Genomic DNA, 26,292 nt, shown 5'->3' on the forward strand with positions numbered 1-26,292 from the left:
CGTTACATCAGTTGACTCATAGAGAGCCAATGAGAATCTATTTTGTTATTTAACTGTTCACGCAAGCTGACTGACATGTCCATTGTTCTATCTGCCACAGTGTTCCTAGTTAAAGTTATTTCTTTCAATGCTTACACATTTAACGACACACTCCTTCATAAAATCCCTTTCACTTAATGATTTGCTTTGGCTTGCAATTAAGTTTGAAAAAAATGTAGCTGGCTTTCAATGCAGACTCACTCTCGTTGTTCAGTTTAACAAATACTATTTTTCAATTCAAGTAGCTTGTCATCTTTTATTTTCCAGCGTAATAGTTTAATATTATTTTGATAATTTTTGAGGTGGCCAAGCGGGCTACATGCAATGTGGTCGCGGGCCGCATGCGGCCCCCGAACGCCGTGTTTGATATGCTTGCTTGATATGATTAGAAAATTCGAAAAAAAAAAAGGTTTCATGCCAAAATAAACAATATATAGTCAGAAACAAACAAACGGGCGTAGCCGGTGATAAATGCTAGTACATTATATTTGCTCTGGCGTTAGATTTAAGCAGTTTAAATAGTACAACATTTTGTGTGTGTTGTGCAATCAATGGGTTATGTCACGATTCGACGCCCTAATGAGTTCAAGACCTAGTCTGCATTTCTATCTATATGTAATGTATAGGTCTGTGGTTGAAAGATTTGATCTATACCACTTAAACTTTAATTCAGAAAATTAAATATAGAGAAATAATTGAGAAAGAATCACATTTTGTACACATGATCTGTCGACCATCTTTCTCCATTTCTTGGGTAGAATCTTTTTCAATGTTCATTCATTTATCTTTTCTTATCTATATCTATATATATAATTCTCTCCATGGCTCAACAGTTTGAACACGCAATGAGTAAAGGAAAGATCACTCTTTTATTTCTACAAGACGGACTAGAGTTATGAAAATAAAGAGGGAGGAGAGCAAGTAGTATTCACCCGTCACAAAATAACAGGGCCGGACTTAACCGTTATGATCAAGAAGTCATGAAGTTATTTCTACTCCACTCAATTTTAGCGGGGACAAAAAAAAGGGGGGGGGGAAGAACAACTAATCTACTCTGTATTAACCCGTCACTAAATAGCAGGGTTAAGTGAAATTTAAGAGTCTTTGCATTTTATTCATTCTTTACTACGTACAGAATTACATTACGAGCCTTGCGTGTAGCGAAGTCATACAGTAGATCATAAAAAAATTATTTCCTACATAGATCACGCTCAATAGCAAGAATTACCTGCGGGAATCATGTTATAATTTATAAAATTAATAATTTACACCTCAGACTAGCGCGGGCCCTATGAAAGTGCGGCCCCCATTGCGGTTGCATAGGTTGCAGTGGCCTAATGCCGATCCTGCAAAATAGCGGCGTATCTTACGCCGTGTGTTGACTATCTATATATATAATTCTCTTCATGGCTCAACAGTTTGGACAAGAAGTAAAGGAAAGATCACTATTTTTTTTCTGCATGTTGGACTAGAGTTACCCCCACGTAACTTTAGCGGCGAAAAAAAAAGAGAGGGGGGATAGTATTCACCCATCATTAAATAGCAGGGCCGGACGTAACCATCGTGACCTAAAAGTCATGGAAAGATCACTCTTTATTTCTACGAGTCAGATTAGAGTTACCCCACGTTACTTAAGCGCCGAAAAAAAAGAGGGGAGGGGAGAACAAGTAATCACCCTTAACTAAATAGCAGGGCCGGACTCAATCGTTGTGGGTTTCTATGCGAAACTGATTTGGCGAGGCCAAGTTTGAGTAGGGATACAAATAATAATAAAAATTAAGTCTTAAATGTTACAGACGTTACTTCAAAAAAGAAGATAATTACGGCCTACGCATTTCATGTTGTCTTACCATCGCTTCCTTAGTCTGCCTTTCTCCCGCCGGTACTGTTCCCTGAAGGAACGTCTTTGTGAGCCCTGAGAATCTTGTCCTATGGCCATAAAGTTTTAGTTTGCACTTGTTGACAGTGGTTAGCATTTCATTGAGACAGAAGAGCTCGACGTCTCACCGACATTTCAGGAAGTTGAAACAGCAATCCAGAAACTCAAAAAACACAAAGCACCTGGCTCTGATGGACTTCCGGCTGAAATGTTTAAAATGAGTGGTGTCGCCCTAACCTAGAGGCTAACAGTCTAGTTCGCTCTATGCTAGGAGTAGTGTGTGGTCCCTTCCGTAATCATATCCCAAACAAAAAGAGTGACAAATCTAACTGCTTTAACTATCGAGGCATGACACTTCTGTCAGTAGCAGGAAACATCTTTGCACGAGTCTTGCTCTACCGATTAACCAACTCTTTAGTGAACAAGTGTTTCTGAGAGCCAATGTAGATTCAGAACCGATAGAGGTACATCTGACATGATATTTATTCTACGATAATTACAAGAAAAATGCAAAGAGTAGAACCTAAACCTATACACTACCTTTGTGGACCTAACCAAGGCTTTCGACACGGTCAGTCGCAATGGTTTATGGAGGATTTTGGCCAACTCGGATGCCCACCTACGTTCCTATCCATTCTCACGCAGTTTCATGTGGGACAAAAAGGCCAGTTCAGACACAATGGTGACCTGTCTGATCACTTCCCAATATAAAATGGCGTGAAGCAGGGTTGTGTACTTGCTCCTACTCTATTCGCTATCTTGTTTGGTGTAATGCTGCGTCAAATGTGGCAAATATCGCACGAAGGCATCTACTTCCGGTTTCGTTCGGACGACAACGTCTACTATCCCAAAGAAAAACAAAAGAGATGGTCATAAAGGAGCTTCTCTATGTTTGCACTCTGCTAGCTCACAATGAACATGACCTCCAGAACGCGATCAAAGAATTTGCAAACGCTGCCGCATCTTTCGGTTTATCTATAAACCTCGGGAAAACAGAAGTCATGTTCCAGAAGTGACCCCAATAAAACCTACTCAGTGACAAAGGTCATCGTAAATGGACAGGCCTTTAACGTGGTAGACCACTTCACATACCTAGGAAGTATATTATGAAATGACGCCTCGCTTTCATGGAAAGCTGATAACAGTCTTGTCAGGGCCAGTAGTGCTTTTGGACGCCTTCAGGCGAGAGTTTGACAGAATAAATCGCTCCGACTGTCTACAAAAGTCAAAGTTTACCAGCTCTTCTATACAAGGATCTGAGACATGGGTATTAAACAGAAAGAAACTAAGACTACATGAGCGCTTTCACCAAAGATGCGTGAGCTCCATCATGGACATACGGTGGCATAACCGTACTACAAACAGCGATGTCCTTACGAACGCCGGTATGGACAGTATAGAGGAACTTGTTATGGTCTGACAATTACGCTGGGCAGACATTCCAGTACTTTCTGCTTTATGTAGATCTTGCTACTCACGTTCCAACATATACAACACAACGCTGACTGCGCTGACAATTGTGTACTCGACAATAAACAGAACAATGTTAGCGAATAATTCTAATTCTCCTCTAATTGTTGCAGCTTTCAGGCGTTCATTTTCCTTTGAGAAACACAATGTAATTTGTGTTAACAGCTTTAGGACATCAAAATATATGAATCTTGTTGTTAGAGCATCATTCCTTGATGACCACCTAGTGGGCAAAAGTATATGAGTGTACTATAAACTATACTCTTCTTATTGAATTCTAGACGCGTCCATCTTGAAATGCTGTGAGCAAAAAACACATAACAAGTCCTAGAAATCTGCCACGTCTTGGACACAGCTGACGGAATCATTTAAGGCCAAGTTTAAGTCGTGGTTATCACAGTGAACATAATGCGAGAGCGGCTTTTGATAAAACAATACCCGAAGACCTTTGTAGGCCCTTCTACATACTTATATTGGAAGCACCATCATTGCTTTTGCCTCTAAGTTTATTTAAGAATAAATGGGGATTATTCTTATCTTCTTATCTAATACTTCAAAAAAGAAGATGATTACGTCCTACGCGTCATGCATTCAGTCATGCATATTAACCAATGACTTAAATTCTGCCAAGTCACTGGTTATCCTGGCTAGCTCAGGCAACCCATTCCATGCTCTAATAACACTAGGGAAGAAGGAGCTTTTGTACAGATTTGACCTAGCATATTCATTACGTGGAACATTTGTTCAGCCAATTTTGCAGACGTCTGCTCAGACAATGACACTATTCCATGATTAATGTGGCCATCTCTCTATTCTAGATCTCTGTTATAAACCTGCTCCCCTATATGGTTTCGCCATTCATTGTAACAGAACAAACATATTCATCATTAAGGATACATCTGAAACATACTATGGTGATTAGTTTCTTTTTATTCTGTGTTTTTACATTTCATCTTCTTTTTATGTTCTAATGATTACATCAATATTGTTTACAACACAAAGACAACAAAACAATGTGATAAAGATTTCTGAGGATGCTGTCGTCCTAATTGAGTGTTGTACACAATTTCAAAGTATCTACGTCATTGGCTTGGATACAAAAGTTTTAGAATCGCCACTGTAGAAAGTCAGGTTATAGGACTCTGTTTGGACATCACTTTCAAATATTTAAACACAATTTAAATACAGAAAAAAAAAGAAACAGATTGAGCTTTGAGAAAATTTAATAATTAGCAGCTGTGTCGAAATTTTAATTCGTGACCATCAGGACTTAAGTGTCATCCGTAAGTTATCACATGGGCTCCAACTAGTTAAGAGCCATGGGACCAAGTGCAATGAACCCCTTTGCGCTTTGTTATTCCATAGGCTGTGGACCCCTAATGGACGTGGGCCCTGGTTCATTGAAACCCTTCGCACCATGGATGCTAAGCCACTGGACGAACGTATGCCAAAGGCAGTCTTTTTTTTTTTGGTAAGCTAAAAGATGGTCGACGTAACAGAGGTGCTCCACAGAAATGCTTTAAAGACCAGCTTAGGCGCCAACATGCCTTTGCTGACGTAGAAGAGACTGCTGGAGGTCCCTCACAAAGGCCGCGGGATACACATTTGAGACCAAAAGAAAATCCGCTGCAGAGGACAGACGCAGACGGCGAAAAGAAAATCTTAATCGACCACCGGCGGACAATTGTTATGCTTGCCCTGGATGTGGCAAAATATGTAGGTCACAGCTTGGGCTGCTTTCCCACGGCAAATTCTGCATTCCTCATTAATCTTCGGACTCGAAGACACGCCTTATTATTATTATAGATCTAAATATTTTAGATATTTTAATATATTTTTGTTGCTAAGTTAAGTAAATAGATCTAGATCTAGAATATTGTTCTAGAAATTTGTAATCTAGATTTACATATTTTTTGTCCGCATCTCGTAAAGCACAGCAGACAAAGTCACAGAGCAGTCATGTCGCAACGTGGTGTGCATAGGCCATAGTCACGTGATTTGTGATTCAAACAAACAAATAGTGCCCTCATCATTATTCTTTGGAATCAAAGACATTGAATGACATTGTCAATTAGTAGATTCTAGATTTCAGATCGAATCTATCTATCCATATTATATTTCTACTATTTTTAGTAGTATAGATCTAGTTAATATTATCATTCTCTACAATGCCTAGGCAAAGCCTGGATATTTCTTGCATTCTATAGAATGCCGGCTTTCGCATTTTGGAGGTAACATGTATAAGCTTTGTAAAAATACCGAAATCTGGGGTAAAATACACGACAGAGACTGCTAACGTGTCCGCTGGGATTATATCCTAGATCTATATCGATGTTTTTGTATCGATATTTTATTTTTGTTCTCAATTACATTGAGATTTACAGATGAATGACGTCATTTCAATTTTAAAGATACATCGGCCAAATGCCAATTATATTTCAACAAAACATGGCTGCTGACTTCAAACACATGTTGTGTCAAGATAGCCATAGGGACCATTTCTATCCAACTAATACATTGATTTGTTTAGGCGTGCAACACGAGAGAGCCCCGAGAAGTAACAGACTACCCAGGGAGTGTTCAAGTCCAGACAAACGATTTTCTTACCTGGATTTGACAACGTCATCGAGGTATATTTTTTTTCTTTTTAGTTGTTAGTTTTTTGTTTTTTTTTCACCATTTCTTCTTTTATTATATTTTTTTTTTTTGGTGAGAAATCAATTTTCATTCTAAAATAAGAACATTTCACCCAATAATAAACTCACTGAATGTGGAATGTGTGTCCTAAATAGTCAAGATTGATCTAACGGTTTTGATTTTTATTCGGACATAGATACATGCATACATAGGCCTACTACTTACTTTATGCTTTATATTATAGATATGCATTTCCGACAATATGTCTAAAAATTGGAAATGTCAGGTTTTGATGAGAACCATTTGACAAAACAAAATAAAATATTTTCCATGTTCTTTATTTTTAGTTTTGATTACAACTACACATCAATCTACCCACACCTGATGACTACAAGACAAGACATGAGCAATTCTTTACTTACACAACAAGTGATTAGCACTAGTAAGTTCTGGTCCACAAAAAGAGACTAGATTGTAAGCTCTGTCCTTTTACATCAACATTTGGCATACATTTGTGTGCATCAGTATTACGTTTAGGATACCTACCAGCAATGTTCACAATCCTATAAATAAGTGTAAAAGAGATGTTTACAATGCTTTAAATAAGTCTAAGAGAGATATTTACAATCCTATAAATAAGTGTAAAAGAGATGTTTACAATGCTTTAAATAAGTCTAAGAGAGATATTTACAATCCTATAAATAAGCGTAAAAGAGATGTTTACAATGCTTTAAATAAGTCTAAGAGAGATATTTACAATCCTATAAAAAGGTGAAAAGAGATGTTTACAATGCTTTAAATAAGTCTAAGAGAGATATTTACAATCCTATAAAAAGGTGAAAAGAGATGTTTACAATGCTTTAAATAAGTCTAAGAGAGATATTTACAATCCTATAAAAAGGTGAAAAGAGATGTTTACAATCCTAAAAAAAAGTGTAAAAGAAATGTTTACAATCCTATAACTAAGTGTATCAGAATAATGTCTTGTATATATGGAGAAGATGTGATACAGTTTGATAGATATATAGGCAATACTTTGGGTGGGTACAATAAAAGTCATTTTAAAAAATCATTCATTACATTTTGATTGACATAAGTTGATGAAAGTATGGCTGATTGCTTACCGTCAAGGTGGCATGAATTAAAAAAACTCAGACACCCCCCCCCCCAATCCTAGCACTGACCCTCCAGACCAGAGCACACTGACCCTCCAGACCAGAGCACACTGAGCTTGAAAGCTAGACAAACGTAATTGCTGTTGAAATGTTTTCTTATTTCCTTCTTTCATTCAAGGACTTGTACCTCACGGATCTCAAACTGAGAGAAACTTTGTACCCCACGGATCTCAAACTGAGAGAAACTTGCTACTTCCAATTATACAACAATCACTGGTGCCAACATACTCTGCTGATCCTACTCTTGTGTCTACAAGTAAGAGCAGTGAGATATATGGAGGCCCAAACACTTGTCTTCAAGACACTCAGAGACACACTCCACCCCAGGAACTATGTAGTAAAAGAAAGAGAGACACACCCACTGGTCAACTTGAGACAACTAGACCATCTCAAGATGGTAAGCAGAGTCTTTGTTGGCCATTTTCTATGGAACTGTCTTGTTATGAAGATGGAATGGGCACACATTAAATAGTGGACAATAGAGCTAGATATACTTTTGTTTACAATTAGAGAATCTAGTAAAGCAGCTTGACAGACTAAACAGGTTGAAAGGAATTCCTAGAGTTCTCATAGAAAGGACTAGCTGAAGTATAAAATGTATAAATGTCAGTCTCAATTTAACCCCATTTCAAAAATCCAAGTTAGGATAGATAACCCTTAGGATGTATCAATACTTTTGTAACCACATTTCATTATTTCATTTTAAGAACTGTAGAGCTCTGAGTCTAGAAATCTTATCAAGATTCTAACTCTATAGTCTAGTAATCTGGATCTATTAGATCTATATCTAGATCAGGACCTAGACTATACCGCAGTGACATGGGTAAAAATAGAGAAATAAATGAGAAAGAATTAAGTTTTTAACTAAAATAAAACCCACTTTTTAAAGTGTACATAAGTCAACTATCCGACTAGCAACATACCACAATGAACGTATCTTTAAACTAACATTGTTTTAATAAGCCAGACTTTAATGTTTACTTGTATGCAAGACTGCTTCACTTAGTACAGACTTATAACAATGTTTGGTGAAAGCCGTGGGTATATGTTGCTCAGTATCCTGCCTCCCCCCCCCACTACAAAAAACACACCACGAAATAAAACAGTAAATAGACGGTGTTGTTGTTTTGTTCACAAACAAATATGTATACAATGTTAAAGTAGTGCTAATTTTTTTTTAAATCAGTGGCCAAATTAGTGAGGCGCAAATTGTTCATTGTTAATTGCAATTAATTCTTGATCAACTTAAGTCTGAAAAAACTTCGCTCGCATATATACAGCACTTACCACAAATATTCCCATAGAGACAATGTTTAAAACTGACTCTTCGAGCCGATATCTGAGATGTCAATGAAAGAATCTCTACCCCGTTATTGTCCATGACAACGTAGTCTTAACATTTGGCAAAATTGATCCAGTTTTGAGATGTCAGATTTACTGTCAAAAACAAAGAGAAATATTTTGCTTGTAATCACCCAATAGTGCAATAAGTTCGCTTTCTATTTGTGGGGACATGTATGAAATCGGTCTGGAACGAAGCTTGTTTCGGAGCACTAGTACTCTCAGGAGCGGGTCGTACTTGGATAATAATTTCAATAACTCCTAAAAACTATTTCAGTCTGAGCTAGCATTATGTGCGCAAGGGCGCCCGCAGGATTTTTTGCAAGGTGGGGGGTTGCAAATTGAGACCTATGGCTCATAGTCGTAGCTTTAACTTTCTCATTATTTCTAGTTACGCAGATTATAAAAGAAAAAAAAATGCGCCCCCTCCCCTATTCTGTTTGCCCTATGTGATACTAAGAGCACTGTGAATGTTTGTTTCTATAAATGAAGAAAAAAACTAAACAAGCCGCTAAAACAATTATTTACTGTACACGTTGTTAAGTTTATCCGTGCGGCCCGATAAACAAAACTGCCAACGATTAGTGTGGCTACCGAAGCTATCATTATCATTACTGAAGACTTGCTGCTCGTCGCTCTAGACAAGCTGGTGATGAACGCTTATTGTGCACAGTGCTGAGAGTCTTCTTCACGTTCCAGCTCTTGCATCGTTTTAGGAACCCTAACAAAAAATCCGGTTTCGGAGCTCCGTGGGCAGGGGGAAAGTGATAAGATCACTTCTATCTGGCAAGCTCTCCATCTACCTGACCCCCCAAATTGCGATGGTTCACCATCTTTTTGGATCTGCTCAGTAGGGAAGAGAGGCGAGTGTTGACTGTGGGCACCCCAGCATTTGCAAAGTAACTCCCAGGCTTTCCCCCAGTAATGGAGAGGTAACTCCATCTCAAGTTGGAAAGGGAAAAGATCGTCTCTTGATATCTATAGACATGGTCGGCCATTAACTCCTGATATCTTAGTCTAGTTGATCCCACTCCTAGCTACTCCTTGTAAATGTATCTAAGTGGAAGTATTCTGGCTGACGTTTCTTCTGTCAAGAAAGGTTTTCCTGACTTTGCTGCGCCCACCACTTGTTGCCTAATCTCTGCTCCCCAGCGGACATGGGAATGATGCTTCGGAATATAACTGAGACGAGTCGTTTATCTGTAGGCAGCTTGCATCCCATTGTGCTCCACTCTGGCATGTAGACATGATAAGAACATAAGCTGTTTGAACTATGGGGCTTGTAAGGTAATTTGTCCTCTTTCTTCAAAATGACTGAAAATATCCCTGTCACCATTTTTGGAAGCTCCAGGCAAGCGGGGTTCCTACAGTTTATGTTGCCTTTAGGTAAACCCAGCACTGCTTTGATCTCATTTCTATGAGATGTGCCATAGTTGCTTCTCTACTGAAGGAGGCCATAATGGTTGACTTTTAAAAAAAAAATGTAATAAGATTAAGATAGGAGATTTAATGCCGAGGGGTGGGGGTGAGGTAAACAAAACCAACACCTCTTCAATAAAAAACTAAAGCAAATTACAGTCACCTCATTCTATGAGCGTAGCCAAGGGGAATCTGAGTTTAAACCCCCTCCTACAGAACGTTTGAAAACCCACCTTCATGGGGTTTGGACGCTAAAACTTTAAAAAGATTTAAAACAAACTACAATCACCAAATTCCATGAGTGTAGACATGGAGGGAGTAGTTTAACCTCCCCCCTCCCAGGTCAATAAAAACCTAAAGGAAAACAACAGTCTTTACATTTCATAATTTAAGTCATGAAGGTTTTGAGGTTGAAGCCCAATTCCAATAAAAAGAAAAATCTACAATGACTAAATTTTTGTTTTGGTTTCAAATACCGATAATAATGCTGACCTCCCCCAGACCCCCTGTCTGGCAAGAAAGAAAGAACCTATGTTCGGAAGAAAGAAGGAACTGATTACGTATATACTTTATTTCTACCATCAGAGTTGAGCAAATTTTGTGCTCAAACTAAAAGTAACCGGACCAGTAGTTTTAAGCTTTCTAGTCTAACAAAATAGTCAGAATATTTCGTTTCTTTACGTGCCATGCACTTCAATAGAAAGGATTTTTACTCAAGTTGATACCATTAGGTTACAATTTATCAGTCAAGACGTATCAGAACAGATAAGATATATATCTTAGTGTCCAGAGAGAAGAACGCTCAATCCAGACGTATCAGATAAGATAAAGATCTTAGTGCCTAGATAGAAGTACGCTCAATCCAGACGTATCAAATAGATCTTAGTGCCTAGATAGAAGTACGCTCAATCCAGACGTATCAAATAGATCTTAGTGCCTAGATAGAAGTACGCTCAATCCAGACGTATCAAATAGATCTTAGTGCCTAGATAGAAGTACGCTCAATCCAGACGTATCAAATAGATCTTAGTGCCTAGATAGAAGTACGCTCAATCCAGACGTATCAAATAGATCTTAGTGCCTAGATAGAAGTACGCTCAATCCAGACGTATCAAATAGATCTTAGTGCCTAGATAGAAGTACGCTCAATCCAGACGTATCAAATAGATCTTAGTGCCTAGATAGAAGTACGCTCAATCCAGACGTATCAAATAGATCTTAGTGCCTAGATAGAAGTACGCTCAATCCAGACGTATCAAATAGATCTTAGTACCTAGAAAGAAGTACGCTCAATCCAGACGTATCAAATAGATCTTAGTGCCTAGATAGAAGTACGCTCAATCCAGACGTATCAAATAGATCTTAGTGCCTAGAAAGAAGTACGCTCAAACCAGACGTATCAAATAGATCTTAGTGCCTAGATAGAAGTACGCTCAATCCAGACGTATCAAATAGATCTTAGTGCCTAGATAGAAGTACGCTCAATCCAGACGTATCAAATAGATCTTAGTGCCTAGATAGAAGTACGCTCAATCCAGACGTATCAAATAGATCTTAGTGCCTAGATAGAAGTACGCTCAATCCAGACGTATCAAATAGATCTTAGTGCCTAGATAGAAGTACGCTCAATCCAGACGTATCAAATAGATCTTAGTGCCTAGATAGAAGTACGCTCAATCCAGACGTATCAAATAGATCTTAGTGCCTAGATAGAAGTACGCTCAATCCAGACGTATCAAATAGATCTTAGTGCCTAGATAGAAGTACGCTCAATCAAATAGATCTTAGTGCCTAGATAGAAGTACGCTCAATCCAGACGTATCAAATAGATCTAATTGCCTAGATAGAAGTACGCTCAATCCAGACGTATCAAATAGATCTTAGTGCCTAGATAGAAGTACGCTCAATCCAGACGTATCAAATAGATCTTAGTGCCTAGATAGAAGTACGCTCAATCCAGACGTATCAAATAGATCTTAGTGCCTAGATAGAAGTACGCTCAATCAAATAGATCTTAGTGCCTAGATAGAAGTACGCTCAATCCAGACGTATCAAATAGATCTTAGTGCCTAGATAGAAGTACGCTCAATCCAGACGTATCAAATAGATCTTAGTGCCTAGATAGAAGTACGCTCAATCCAGACGTATCAAATAGATCTTAGTGCCTAGATAGAAGTACGCTCAATCCAGACGTATCAAATAGATCTTAGTGCCTAGATAGAAGTACGCTCAATCCAGACGTATCAAATAGATCTTAGTGCCTAGATAGAAGTACGCTCAATCAAATAGATCTTAGTGCCTAGATAGAAGTACGCTCAATCCAGACGTATCAAATAGATCTTAGTGCCTAGATAGAAGTACGCTCAATCCAGACGTATCAAATAGATCTTAGTGCCTAGATAGAAGTACGCTCAATCCAGACGTATCAAATAGATCTTAGTGCCTAGATAGAAGTACGCTCAATCCAGACGTATCAAATAGATCTTAGTGCCTAGATAGAAGTACGCTCAATCAAATAGATCTTAGTGCCTAGATAGAAGTACGCTCAATCCAGACGTATCAAATAGATCTTAGTGCCTAGATAGAAGTACGCTCAATCCAGACGTATCAAATAGATCTTAGTGCCTAGATAGAAGTACGCTCAATCCAGACGTATCAAATAGATCTTAGTGCCTAGATAGAAGTACGCTCAATCCAGACGTATCAAATAGATCTTAGTGCCTAGATAGAAGTACGCTCAATCAAATAGATCTTAGTGCCTAGATAGAAGTACGCTCAATCCAGACGTATCAAATAGATCTTAGTGCCTAGATAGAAGTACGCTCAATCCAGACGTATCAAATAGATCTTAGTGCCTAGATAGAAGTACGCTCAATCCAGACGTATCAAATAGATCTTAGTGCCTAGATAGAAGTACGCTCAATCCAGACGTATCAAATAGATCTTAGTGCCTAGATAGAAGTACGCTCAATCCAGACGTATCAAATAGATCTTAGTGCCTAGATAGAAGTACGCTCAATCAAATAGATCTTAGTGCCTAGATAGAAGTACGCTCAATCCAGACGTATCAAATAGATCTTAGTGCCTAGATAGAAGTACGCTCAATCCAGACGTATCAAATAGATCTTAGTGCCTAGATAGAAGTACGCTCAATCCAGACGTATCAAATAGATCTTAGTGCCTAGATAGAAGTACGCTCAATCCAGACGTATCAAATAGATCTTAGTGCCTAGATAGAAGTACGCTCAATCAAATAGATCTTAGTGCCTAGATAGAAGTACGCTCAATCCAGACGTATCAAATAGATCTTAGTGCCTAGATAGAAGTACGCTCAATCCAGACGTATCAAATAGATCTTAGTGCCTAGATAGAAGTACGCTCAATCCAGACGTATCAAATAGATCTTAGTGCCTAGATAGAAGTACGCTCAATCCAGACGTATCAAATAGATCTTAGTGCCTAGATAGAAGTACGCTCAATCAAATAGATCTTAGTGCCTAGATAGAAGTACGCTCAATCCAGACGTATCAAATAGATCTTAGTGCCTAGATAGAAGTACGCTCAATCAAATAGATCTTAGTGCCTAGATAGAAGTACGCTCAATCCAGACGTATCAAATAGATCTTAGTGCCTAGATAGAAGTACGCTCAATCCAGACGTATCAAATAGATCTTAGTGCCTAGATAGAAGTACGCTCAATCAAATAGATCTTAGTGCCTAGATAGAAGTACGCTCAATCCAGACGTATCAAATAGATCTTAGTGCCTAGATAGAAGTACGCTCAATCAAATAGATCTTAGTGCCTAGATAGAAGTACGCTCAATCAAATAGATCTTAGTGCCTAGATAGAAGTACGCTCAATCAAATAGATCTTAGTGCCTAGATAGAAGTACGCTCAATCAAATAGATCTTAGTGCCTAGATAGAAGTACGCTCAATCAAATAGATCTTAGTGCCTAGATAGAAGTACGCTCAATCAAATAGATCTTAGTGCCTAGATAGAAGTACGCTCAATCAAATAGATCTTAGTGCCTAGATAGAAGTACGCTCAATCAAATAGATCTTAGTGCCTAGATAGAAGTACGCTCAATCAAATAGATCTTAGTGCCTAGATAGAAGTACGCTCAATCAAATAGATCTTAGTGCCTAGATAGAAGTACGCTCAATCAAATAGATCTTAGTGCCTAGATAGAAGTACGCTCAATCAAATAGATCTTAGTGCCTAGATAGAAGTACGCTCAATCAAATAGATCTTAGTGCCTAGATAGAAGTACGCTCAATCAAATAGATCTTAGTGCCTAGATAGAAGTACGCTCAATCAAATAGATCTTAGTGCCTAGATAGAAGTACGCTCAATCAAATAGATCTTAGTGCCTAGATAGAAGTACGCTCAATCAAATAGATCTTAGTGCCTAGATAGAAGTACGCTCAATCAAATACGACTTTTTCTTTTCTTCAGATTTCCCATCCTCTACAACCTCACCATCATTGTCCAGTTCTAAGGTGTTTCTGACCTCTACATCAGGCAACGTTGTAGTGCCGACACCCATCAACCCACTTCACCCTCTACCTGTACCATTCTCTTATCATGTCTTACCACCACTCAGCAGCCAGGCGCCATTGCCACCTCCACCGTTACATCCAATGTTTGCTAGCCCCTATGTGCAGGTAAGTGCCAAGAAGACCTTGATACATCTACTACCAAGGTCACAAAGATGTATCTCTATGAAACTATGACATCTACTACCAAGGTCACAAAGATGTATCTCTATGAAACTATGACATCTACTACCAAGGTCACAAAGATGTATCTCTATGAAACTATGACATCTACTACCAAGGTCACAAAGATGTATCTCTATGAAACTATGACATCTACTACCAAGGTCACAAAGATGTATCTCTATGAAACTATGACATCTACTACCAAGGTCACCTAGATGTATCTCTATGAAACTATGACATCTACTACCAAGGTCACAAAGATGTATCTCTATGAAACTATGACATCTACTACCAAGGTCACAAAGATGTATCTCTATGAAACTATGACATCTACTACCAAGGTCACAAAGATGTATCTCTATGAAACTATGACATCTACTACCAAGGTCACCTAGATGTATCTCTATGAAACTATGACATCTACTAGCAAGGTCACGATAATGCACGAATGTCGGTTGATAAAAAGCTAAAAGCATGAAATTAAGCTAAACAAAAACAATTGGTAAAAATATGTCTAATGGCTGATATGTATTATTGCTAGCCTAGATGCTAGATCTCTATGACCTTATGACCTACAGGATTGATCCAAACCAGTGACCTCTAATTGAGGCATTTTTTGTAAAAAAGTGCTTTGTAACTTTTTCTTGTTATTGGCTTCTCACGCCATGTCTCGCCCTAACCCCAAAAGCAAACACATTGAACAACTATATTTAGTCTTTCATTATTGTTTTATAAATTAAACAAATAAACATGCACATAGAATAACTAACAATATGTTCTACACATCATTTAGGTTTAATATAGATGAACGGGAGACTAGTCAGATTGCTACTAGTATATCTAACATTGTTAATTATTATTACAGTTACTTCCCTTTGATTTTCCTCAGTCATTTTTCCCACTGGCACAATGTAGTAGCTTCAATAGAATGACGTCCATATCAGAAGAAATTTTACTAGCATGTGTCACCTGGGCTCGTCTGTTACCCGCGTTCACTGCGTTAAACGACTCGGACAAAAAGATTTTGCTGGAAGCTACATGGGCTGAACTCTTTGTTTTGTTGGCAGCAGAGAGAGGCCTTCACTTTGATACTAGTAAGTAGCAGTTTCTGTTTCAAGTCACTCCTACTAGTGGCAGCAGATAGAGGCCTTCACTTTGATACTAGTAAGTAGCAGTTTCTGTTTCAAGTCATTCCTACTAGTGGCAGCAGATAGAGGCCTTCACTTTGATACTAGTAAGTAGTAGTTTCTGTTTCAAGTCACTCCTACTAGTGGCAGCAGAGAGAGGCCTTCACTTTGATACTACTAAGTAGTAGTTTCTGTTTCAAGTCACTCCTACTAGTGGCAGCAGAGAGAGGCCTTTCACTTTGATACTACTAAGTAGTAGTTTCTGTTTCAAGTCACTCCTACTAGTGGCAGCAGAGAGAGGCCTTCACTTTGATACTAGTAAGTAGTAGTTTCTGTTTCAAGTCATTCCTACTAGTGGCAGCAGAGAGAGGCCTTCACTTTGATACTAGTAAGTAGTAGTTTCTGTTTCAAGTCACTCCTACTAGTGGCAGCAGAGAGAGGCCTTCACTTTGATACTAGTAAGTAGTAGTTTCTGTTTCAAGTCACTCCTACTAGTGGCAGCAGAGAGAGGCCTTCACTTTGATACTAGTAAGTAGTAGTTTCTGTTTCAAGTCACTCCTACTAGTGGCAGCAGAGAGAGGCCTTCACTTTGATACTAGTAAGTAGTAGTTTCTGTTTCAAGTCACTCCTACTAGTGGCAGCAGAGAGAGGCCTTCACTTTGATACTAGTAAGTAGTAGTTTCTGTTTCAAGTCACTCCTACTAGTGGCAGCAGAGAGAGGCCTTCACTTTGATACTAGTAAGTAGTAGTTTCTGTTTCAAGTCACTCCTACTAGTGGCAGCAGAGAGAGGCCTTCACTTTGATACTACTAAGTAGTAGTTTCTGTTTCAAGTCACTCCTACTAGTGGCAGCAGAGAGAGGCCTTTCACTTTGATACTACTAAGTAGTAGTTTCTGTTTCAAGTCACTCCTACTAGTGGCAGCAGAGAGAGGCCTTCACTTTGATACTAGTAAGTAGTAGTTTCTGTTTCAAGTCATTCCTACTAGTGGCAGCAGAGAGAGGCCTTCACTTTGATACTAGTAAGTAGTAGTTTCTGTTTCAAGTCACTCCTACTAGTGGCAGCAGAGAGAGGCCTTCACTTTGATACTAGTAAGTAGTAGTTTCTGTTTCAAGTCACTCCTACTAGTGGCAGCAGAGAGAGGCCTTCACTTTGATACTAGTAAGTAGTAGTTTCTGTTTCAAGTCACTCCTACTAGTGGCAGCAGAGAGAGGCCTTCACTTTGATACTAGTAAGTAGTAGTTTCTGTTTCAAGTCACTCCTACTAGTGGCAGCAGAGAGAGGCCTTCACTTTGATACTACTAAGTAGTAGTTTCTGTTTCAAGTCACTCCTACTAGTGGCAGCAGAGAGAGGCCTTTCACTTTGATACTACTAAGTAGTAGTTTCTGTTTCAAGTCACTCCTACTAGTGGCAGCAGAGAGAGGCCTTCACTTTGATACTAGTAAGTAGTAGTTTCTGTTTCAAGTCATTCCTACTAGTGGCAGCAGAGAGAGGCCTTCACTTTGATACTAGTAAGTAGTAGTTTCTGTTTCAAGTCACTCCTACTAGTGGCAGCAGAGAGAGGCCTTCACTTTGATACTAGTAAGTAGTAGTTTCTGTTTCAAGTCACTCCTACTAGTGGCAGCAGAGAGAGGCCTTCACTTTGATACTAGTAAGTAGTAGTTTCTGTTTCAAGTCATTCCTACTAGTGGCAGCAGAGAGAGGCCTTCACTTTGATACTAGTAAGTAGTAGTTTCTGTTTCAAGTCACTCCTACTAGTGGCAGCAGAGAGAGGCCTTCACTTTGATACTAGTAAGTAGTAGTTTCTGTTTCAAGTCACTCCTACTAGTGGCAGCAGAGAGAGGCCTTCACTTTGATACTAGTAAGTAGTAGTTTCTGTTTCAAGTCACTCCTACTAGTGGCAGCAGAGAGAGGCCTTCACTTTGATACTAGTAAGTAGTAGTTTCTGTTTCAAGTCACTCCTACTAGTGGCAGCAGAGAGAGGCCTTCACTTTGATACTACTAAGTAGTAGTTTCTGTTTCAAGTCACTCCTACTAGTGGCAGCAGAGAGAGGCCTTTCACTTTGATACTACTAAGTAGTAGTTTCTGTTTCAAGTCACTCCTACTAGTGGCAGCAGAGAGAGGCCTTCACTTTGATACTAGTAAGTAGTAGTTTCTGTTTCAAGTCATTCCTACTAGTGGCAGCAGAGAGAGGCCTTCACTTTGATACTAGTAAGTAGTAGTTTCTGTTTCAAGTCACTCCTACTAGTGGCAGCAGAGAGAGGCCTTCACTTTGATACTAGTAAGTAGTAGTTTCTGTTTCAAGTCACTCCTACTAGTGGCAGCAGAGAGAGGCCTTCACTTTGATACTAGTAAGTAGTAGTTTCTGTTTCAAGTCACTCCTACTAGTGGCAGCAGAGAGAGGCCTTCACTTTGATACTAGTAAGTAGTAGTTTCTGTTTCAAGTCACTCCTACTAGTGGCAGCAGAGAGAGGCCTTCACTTTGATACTACTAAGTAGTAGTTTCTGTTTCAAGTCACTCCTACTAGTGGCAGCAGAGAGAGGCCTTTCACTTTGATACTACTAAGTAGTAGTTTCTGTTTCAAGTCACTCCTACTAGTGGCAGCAGAGAGAGGCCTTCACTTTGATACTAGTAAGTAGTAGTTTCTGTTTCAAGTCATTCCTACTAGTGGCAGCAGAGAGAGGCCTTCACTTTGATACTAGTAAGTAGTAGTTTCTGTTTCAAGTCACTCCTACTAGTGGCAGCAGAGAGAGGCCTTCACTTTGATACTAGTAAGTAGTAGTTTCTGTTTCAAGTCACTCCTACTAGTGGCAGCAGAGAGAGGCCTTCACTTTGATACTAGTAAGTAGTAGTTTCTGTTTCAAGTCACTCCTACTAGTGGCAGCAGAGAGAGGCCTTCACTTTGATACTAGTAAGTAGTAGTTTCTGTTTCAAGTCACTCCTACTAGTGGCAGCAGAGAGAGGCCTTCACTTTGATACTAGTAAGTAGTAGTTTATGTTTCAAGTCACTCCTACTAGTGGCAGCAGAGAGAGGCCTTCACTTTGATACTACTAAGTAGTAGTTTCTGTTTCAAGTCACTCCTACTAGTGGCAGCAGAGAGAGGCCTTCACTTTGATACTAGTAAGTAGTAGTTTCTGTTTCAAGTCACTCCTACTAGTGGCAGCAGAGAGAGGCCTTCACTTTGATACTAGGTATGGTAGTTTCTGTTTCAAGTCACTCCTACTAGTGGCAGCAGAGAGAGGCCTTCACTTTGATACTAGGAAGTGGTAGTTTCTGTTTCAAGTCACTCCTACTAGTGGTACCTTGACAACTCCTTTCTACACAGTTCTTTTGTGCTAGTATAGCATTAAATAATTAAATAATGTAATCATCAGACTCCATCTAGCTTTGAACCAGGAGGAGAACATGCTGCCTTTCTTCTGTAGAAATGATAGACTGCATTCATTTTTCACCTTTGGAATTCAAGACTTTCAACTTTGAATGTAGTCTAAACTTTGAATGTTGTCTAAACTTTGAATATAGTCTAAACTTTGAATATAGTCTAGACTTTGAATGTAGTCTAAACTTTGAATATAGTCTAAACTTTGAATGTAGTCTTAACTTTGAATGTAGTCTAAACTTTGAATGTAGTCTAAACTTTGAATATAGTCTAAACTTTGAATATAGTCTAAACTTTGAATATAGCCTAAACTTTGAATATAGTCTAAACTTTGAATGTAGTCTAAACTTTGAATATAGTCTAAACTTTGAATATAGTCTAAACTTTGAATGTAGTGTAAACTTTGAATGTAGTCTAAACTTTGAATATAGTCTAAACTTTGAATGTAGTCTAAACTTTGAATATAGTCTAAACTTTGAATGTAGTCTAAACTTTGAATATAGTTTAAACTTTGAATATAGTCTAAACTTTGAATGTAGTCTAAACTTTGAATGTAGTCTAAACTTTGAATATAGTCTAAACTTTGAATGTAGTCTAAACTTTGAATATAGTCTAAACTTTGAATATAGTCTAAACTTTGAATATAGTCTAAACTTTGAATGTAGTCTAAACTTTGAATATAGTCTAAACTTTGAATATAGTCTAAAATTTGAATGAAGTCTAAACTTTGAATATAGTCTAAACTTTGAATATAGTCTAAACTTTTAATGTAGTCTAAACTTTTAATGTAGTCTAAACTTTGAATATAGTCTAAACTTTGAATGTAGTCTAAACTTTGAATATAGTCTAAACTTTGAATATAGTCTAAACTTTGAATGTAGTCTAAACTTTGAATATAGTCTAAACTTTGAATATAGTCTAAACTTTGAATATAGTCTAAAATTTGAATGAAGTCTAAGCTTTGAATATAGTCTAAACTTTGAATATAGTCTAAACTTTGAATATAGTCTAAACTTTTAATGTAGTCTAAACTTTGAATATATTCTAAACTTTGAATGTAGTCTAAACTTTGAATGTAGTCTAAACTTTGAATATAGTCTAAACTTTGAATGTAGTCTAAACTTTGAATATAGTCTAAACTTTGAATATAGTCTAAACTTTGAATGTAGTCTAAACTTTGAATATAGTCTAAACTTTGAATATAGTCTAAAATTTGAATGAAGTCTAAACTTTGAATATAGTCTAAACTTTGAATATAGTCTAAACTTTGAATATAGTCTAAACTTTTAATGTAGTCTAAACTTTTAATGTAGTCTAAACTTTGAATATAGTCTAAACTTTGAATATAGTCTAAACTTTGAATATAGTCTAAACTTTCAACGTAGTCTAAACTTTGAATGTAGTCTAAACTTTTAATGTAGTCTAAACTTTGAATATAGTCTAAACTTTGAATATAGCCTAAACTTTGAATATAGTCTAAACTTTCAACGTAGTCTAAACTTTGAATATAGTCTAAACTTTGAATGTAGTCTAAACTTTCAACGTAGTCTAAACTTTGAATATAGCCTAAACTTTCAATATAGTCTAAACTTTGAATGTAGTCTAAACTTTCAACGTAGTCTAAACTTTGAATGTAGTCTAAATTTTGAATGTAGTCTAAACTTTGAATATAGTCTAAACTTTGAATATAGTCTAAACTTTGAATATAGTCTAAACTTTCAACGTAGTCTAAACTTTGAATATAGTCTAAACTTTGAATGTAGTCTAAACTTTGAATATAGTCTAAATTTTGAATGTAGTCTAAACTTTGAATATAGTCTAAACTTTGAATGTAGTCTAAACTTTGAATGTAGTCTAAAATTTGAATGAAGTCTAAATTTTGAATATAGTCTAAACTTTGAATATAGTCTAAACTTTGAATATAGTCTAAACTTTGAATGTAGTCTAAACTTTGAATGTAGTCTAAACTTTGAATGTAGTCTAAACTTTGAATATAGTCTAAACTTTGAATATAGTCTAAACTTTGAATATAGTCTAAACTTTTAATGTAGTCTAAACTTTGAATATAGTCTAAACTTTGAATGTAGTCAAAACTTTGAATGTAGTCTAAACTTTGAATATAGTCTAAATTTTGAATGCAGTCTAAACTTTGAATATGGTCTAAATTTTGAATGCAGTCTAAACTTTGAATGTGGTATAAACTTTGAATGTGGTCTAAACTTTGAATGTGGTCTAAACTTTGAATGTGGTCTAAACTTTGAATGTGGTCTAAACTTTGAATAGTCAAAATTTTGAATGTGGTCTAAACTTTGAATGTAGTCTGAATTACTTTGATCTTTACATTGTTTAGTTTAAGAGATTAAGAGAGAAAGTGAATAGTCTAGTTTGCTGTATTCACAGTGGTCTATTCTTTCAAGTAACATCTCTATACCAACTGAATCTTCACTTAGGCCAATATTTCAATTGTCATATCTTTTATATTCAGTCAAACATTTAGTTCACCTTTTTTGTTGTTGGACAATCTTCAGGCTACTTCCTAGCCCACATGGACCTAACGTCAGATGACCATCCCAAACAAAATCAACTTTTGGTCATTTGTTACAGTCAGTTACAAGAGGTTAAAGACATCCTTCAGAGTTTTAGACTACTTACAGTTGACATGACGGAATGGTCTTGCCTGCGGTCAATTGTCTTATTTCGTTATTGTAAGTACAGTCGAGTATATAGTCTTGGGATAGAGTGAACACATATAGTGTATAGTCTTGGGATAGAGTGAACACATATAGTGTATAGTCTTGGGATATAGTGAACACATATAGTATATAGTCTTGGGATAGAGTGAACACATATAGTATATAGTCTTGGGATATAGTGAACACATATAGTGTATAGTCTTGGGATATACTGAACACATATAGTGTATAGTCTTGGGATATAGTGAACACATATAGTATATAGTCTTGGGATATAGTGAACACATATAGTATATAGTCTTGGGATATAGTGAACACATATAGTGTATAGTCTTGGGATATAGTGAACACATATAGTATATAGTCTTGGGATAGAGTGAACACATATAGTGTATAGTCTTAAGATATTCAGTATAGAATAAACTGGAGATAATCCAGACAGACTTTGTATACCTAGACTATATTAGACACATGAAGGGGATGTATGAATCATTTAATGATATGTTTTTATTTGGCATGTCTATTCATCTTGTCTATTGTCTAGATGCACGAGGACTGAAGTCTACAGCAGAAGTACAAAGACTTCACGAGAAGGCTCACCTAACACTGATGTCCCATTGTACTAGGGTCTACCCTACAGATGTTTTGAGGACAAATAGATTACTACTACTGTTACCACGGTCAGTATTGGTTTTTAGTTTTGTTGCTGTGGAGATAGATCCTCAACTGAAATAATAAAGTAAGAGAAACAATTGGGCACATCTCTCAGCTGCAGTCGAGGAAAGATTCTCCTGTTCTATACCTAGTGCTACCTGTACCTAGTGCTACCTGTACCTAGTGCTACCTGTACCTAGTGCTACCTGTACCTAGTGCTACCTATACATAGTGCTAACTATAGCTAGTGCTACCTGTATCTAGTGCTACCTATACCTAGTGCTACATATACCTAGTGCTACATGTACCTAGTGCTACCTATACCTAGTGCTACCTATACCTAGTGCTAACTATACCTAGTGCTAACTATACCTAGTGCTACCTATACCTAGTGCTACCTATACCTAGTGCTAACTATACCTAGTGCTACCTATACCTAGTGCTAACTATACCTAGTGCTCCATCAACACATGACCTGTCCCCGCTATTGTCTCTCTCTTTTTCCTTCCTTCAAACTTTAGTTCTTGGAAACTAAAGGCAGTATATGTTTATGTACATTAGTTTTCCATTAGGCTCTGGAAACAACAATTATATAAAAAGGAGTTATATATCGTTACATATATATTAGGAGTGCACCGGAAAGTAGCGTCCGCTCCGGTCGAATATAGGACACTTTTAACTATTCGTCTTCGGCCGAATATCACTGGAGGATGGATACTAAAAAGTACACCATAGTACCTACATTTCTATTACTATGTATAAAGTGGACGTGGTATGTGTATCTTACAGAATGTATTAAGGTTTATATATTTGTTAAAGTGTTTTAAATCTATGAAGATGCACCAAGCATATTGTTTAACAAAGACAAATAGAAATAAAACGTTACATTATAAATGCCCATTACATACACAGCAGCAATGGCTGGCACATTTTAAAACTTTTGTTTGACCTGACCTTTGAGTGGGTTAGTTACCGTTATAGTCATTAAGTACGTCACGCTGACCAGCTGTGCGGGCATATCTCCAGAGGTAGAGTTGAGCAACTTACACCCACCCCCTTTATTTGTTGAGACCTTCACATTGAGTTTATTGACAGATAGGGGATCACATTTAGTAATGTCAACATGATGACACAGTTAAGAGGTCACGCCTTCTGAGGGAACTGAGTTTGTTTTAAAAAATCCTTACTTGGGGGCTGGACTTCAATCCACACCTCTACAGGGTAATCGGGGCGGGTAATAAGTAGGCTTACTTGGAGATGAGTTTCAATAAACGAGTGACCTTTTGATGCACAAATCATGAGTATATTTTTATATTACATAGCCCAGTTATACATAAATAATTTTGATGTAGATTAAAGTACAAAGTTCAGATTTGAGTATAGCCTATTACAGGGGCGGTTTGGGTGTCAAAACCATACCATCCGGCCCACAAATTGATTGCCATATAATGTACATCTATTATTAACTGTCCTCATAAAATTTAAAGCTTTGATAAGACATCAAAAACTGAGCGCAAGCTGCAAACGAGTGTTCAGATAGACGACATTCCATGTATTGTATTTCTATATCTAGATAGACGAAATTTCATGTATTGTATTTCTATATCTAGATAGACGAAATTTCATGTATTGTATTTCTATATCTAGATAGACGACATTTCATGTATTGTATTTCTATATCTAGATAGACGACATTCCATGTATTGTATTTCTATATCTAGATAGACGACATTTCATGTATTGTATTTCTATATCTAGATAGACGACATTTCATGTATTGTATTTCTATATCTAGATAGACGACATTCCATGTATTGTATTTCTATATCTAGATAGACGACATTCCATGTATTGTATTTCTATATCTAGATAGACGACATTTCATGTATTGTATTTCTATATCTAGATAGACGACATTCCATGTATTGTATTTCTATATCTAGATAGACGACATTTCATGTATTGTATTTCTATATCTAGATAGACGACATTCCATGTATTGTATTTCTATATCTAGATAGACGACATTCCATGTATTGTATTTCTATATCTAGATAGACGACATTCCATGTATTGTATTTCTATATCTAGATAGACGACATTCCATGTATTGTATTTCTATATCTAGATAGACGACATTCCATGTATTGTATTTCTATATCTAGATAGACGACATTCCATGTATTGTATTTCTATATCTAGATAGACGACATTCCATGTATTGTATTTCTATATCTAGATAGACGACATTCCATGTATTGTATTTCTATATCTAGATAGACGACATTCCATGTATTGAATTTCTATATCTAGATAGACGACATTCCATGTATTGTATTTCTATATCTAGATAGACGACATTCCATGTATTGTATTTCTATATCTAGATAGACGACATTCCATGTATTGTATTTCTATATCTAGATAGACGACATTCCATGTATTGTATTTCTATATCTAGATAGACGACATTCCATGTATTGTATTTCTATATCTAGATAGACGACATTCCATGTATTGTATTTCTATATCTAGATAGACGACATTTCATGTATTGTATTTCTATATCTAGATAGACGACATTTCATGTATTGTATTTCTATATCTAGATAGACGACATTTCATGTATTGTATTTCTATATCTAGATAGACGACATTCCATGTATTGTATTTCTATATCTAGATAGACGACATTCCATGTATTGTATTTCTATATCTAGATAGACGACATTCCATGTATTGTATTTCTATATCTAGATAGACGACATTCCATGTATTGTATTTCTATATCTAGATAGACGACATTCCATGTATTGTATTTCTATATCTAGATAGACGACATTCCATGTATTGTATTTCTATATCTAGATAGACGACATTCCATGTATTGTATTTCTATATCTAGATAGACGACATTCCATGTATTGTATTTCTATATCTAGATAGACGACATTTCATGTATTGTATTTCTATATCTAGATAGACGACATTCCATGTATTGTATTTCTATATCTAGATAGACGACATTCCATGTATTGTATTTCTATATCTAGATAGACGACATTCCATGTATTGTATTTCTATATCTAGATAGACGACATTTCATGTATTGTATTTCTATATCTAGATAGACGACATTCCATGTATTGTATTTCTATATCTAGATAGACGACATTCCATGTATTGTATTTCTATATCTAGATAGACGACATTTCATGTATTGTATTTCTATATCTAGATAGACGACATTCCATGTATTGTATTTCTATATCTAGATAGACGACATTCCATGTATTGTATTTCTATATCTAGATAGACGACATTCCATGTATTGTATTTCTATATCTAGATAGACGACATTCCATGTATTGTATTTCTATATCTAGATAGACGACATTTCATGTATTGTATTTCTATATCTAGATAGACGACATTCCATGTATTGTATTTCTATATCTAGATAGACGACATTTCATGTATTGTATTTCTATATCTAGATAGACGACATTTCATGTATTGTATTTCTATATCTAGATAGACGACATTCCATGTATTGTATTTCTATATCTAGATAGACGACATTTCATGTATTGTATTTCTATATCTAGATAGACGACATTCCATGTATTGTATTTCTATATCTAGATAGACGACATTCCATGTATTGTATTTCTATATCTAGATAGACGACATTCCATGTATTGTATTTCTATATCTAGATAGACGACATTTCATGTATTGTATTTCTATATC

At 36.8% G+C, this 26,292-nt stretch overlaps 1 protein-coding gene across 1 annotated transcript in view; it reads left to right on the forward strand.

Moving 5' to 3' along the window:
* Positions 1-26,292, forward strand: part of LOC106072301 (nuclear receptor subfamily 2 group E member 1-like) — a 56,002-nt gene that overhangs the window by 21,871 nt on the left and 7,839 nt on the right. Inside the window, exons 3-9 of the mRNA XM_056041584.1 lie at positions 5,919-6,018; positions 6,373-6,467; positions 7,319-7,597; positions 14,419-14,627; positions 15,574-15,778; positions 21,721-21,897; positions 22,430-22,565. Of these exons, the coding sequence (XP_055897559.1) occupies positions 5,919-6,018; positions 6,373-6,467; positions 7,319-7,597; positions 14,419-14,627; positions 15,574-15,778; positions 21,721-21,897; positions 22,430-22,565 (1,201 nt within the window). The remainder of the gene's footprint in view (positions 1-5,918; positions 6,019-6,372; positions 6,468-7,318; positions 7,598-14,418; positions 14,628-15,573; positions 15,779-21,720; positions 21,898-22,429; positions 22,566-26,292) is intronic.

The sequence above is a fragment of the Biomphalaria glabrata genome, chromosome 9 (assembly GCF_947242115.1).
Source record: "Biomphalaria glabrata chromosome 9, xgBioGlab47.1, whole genome shotgun sequence".
NCBI classification, from domain to species: domain Eukaryota; kingdom Metazoa; phylum Mollusca; class Gastropoda; family Planorbidae; genus Biomphalaria; species Biomphalaria glabrata.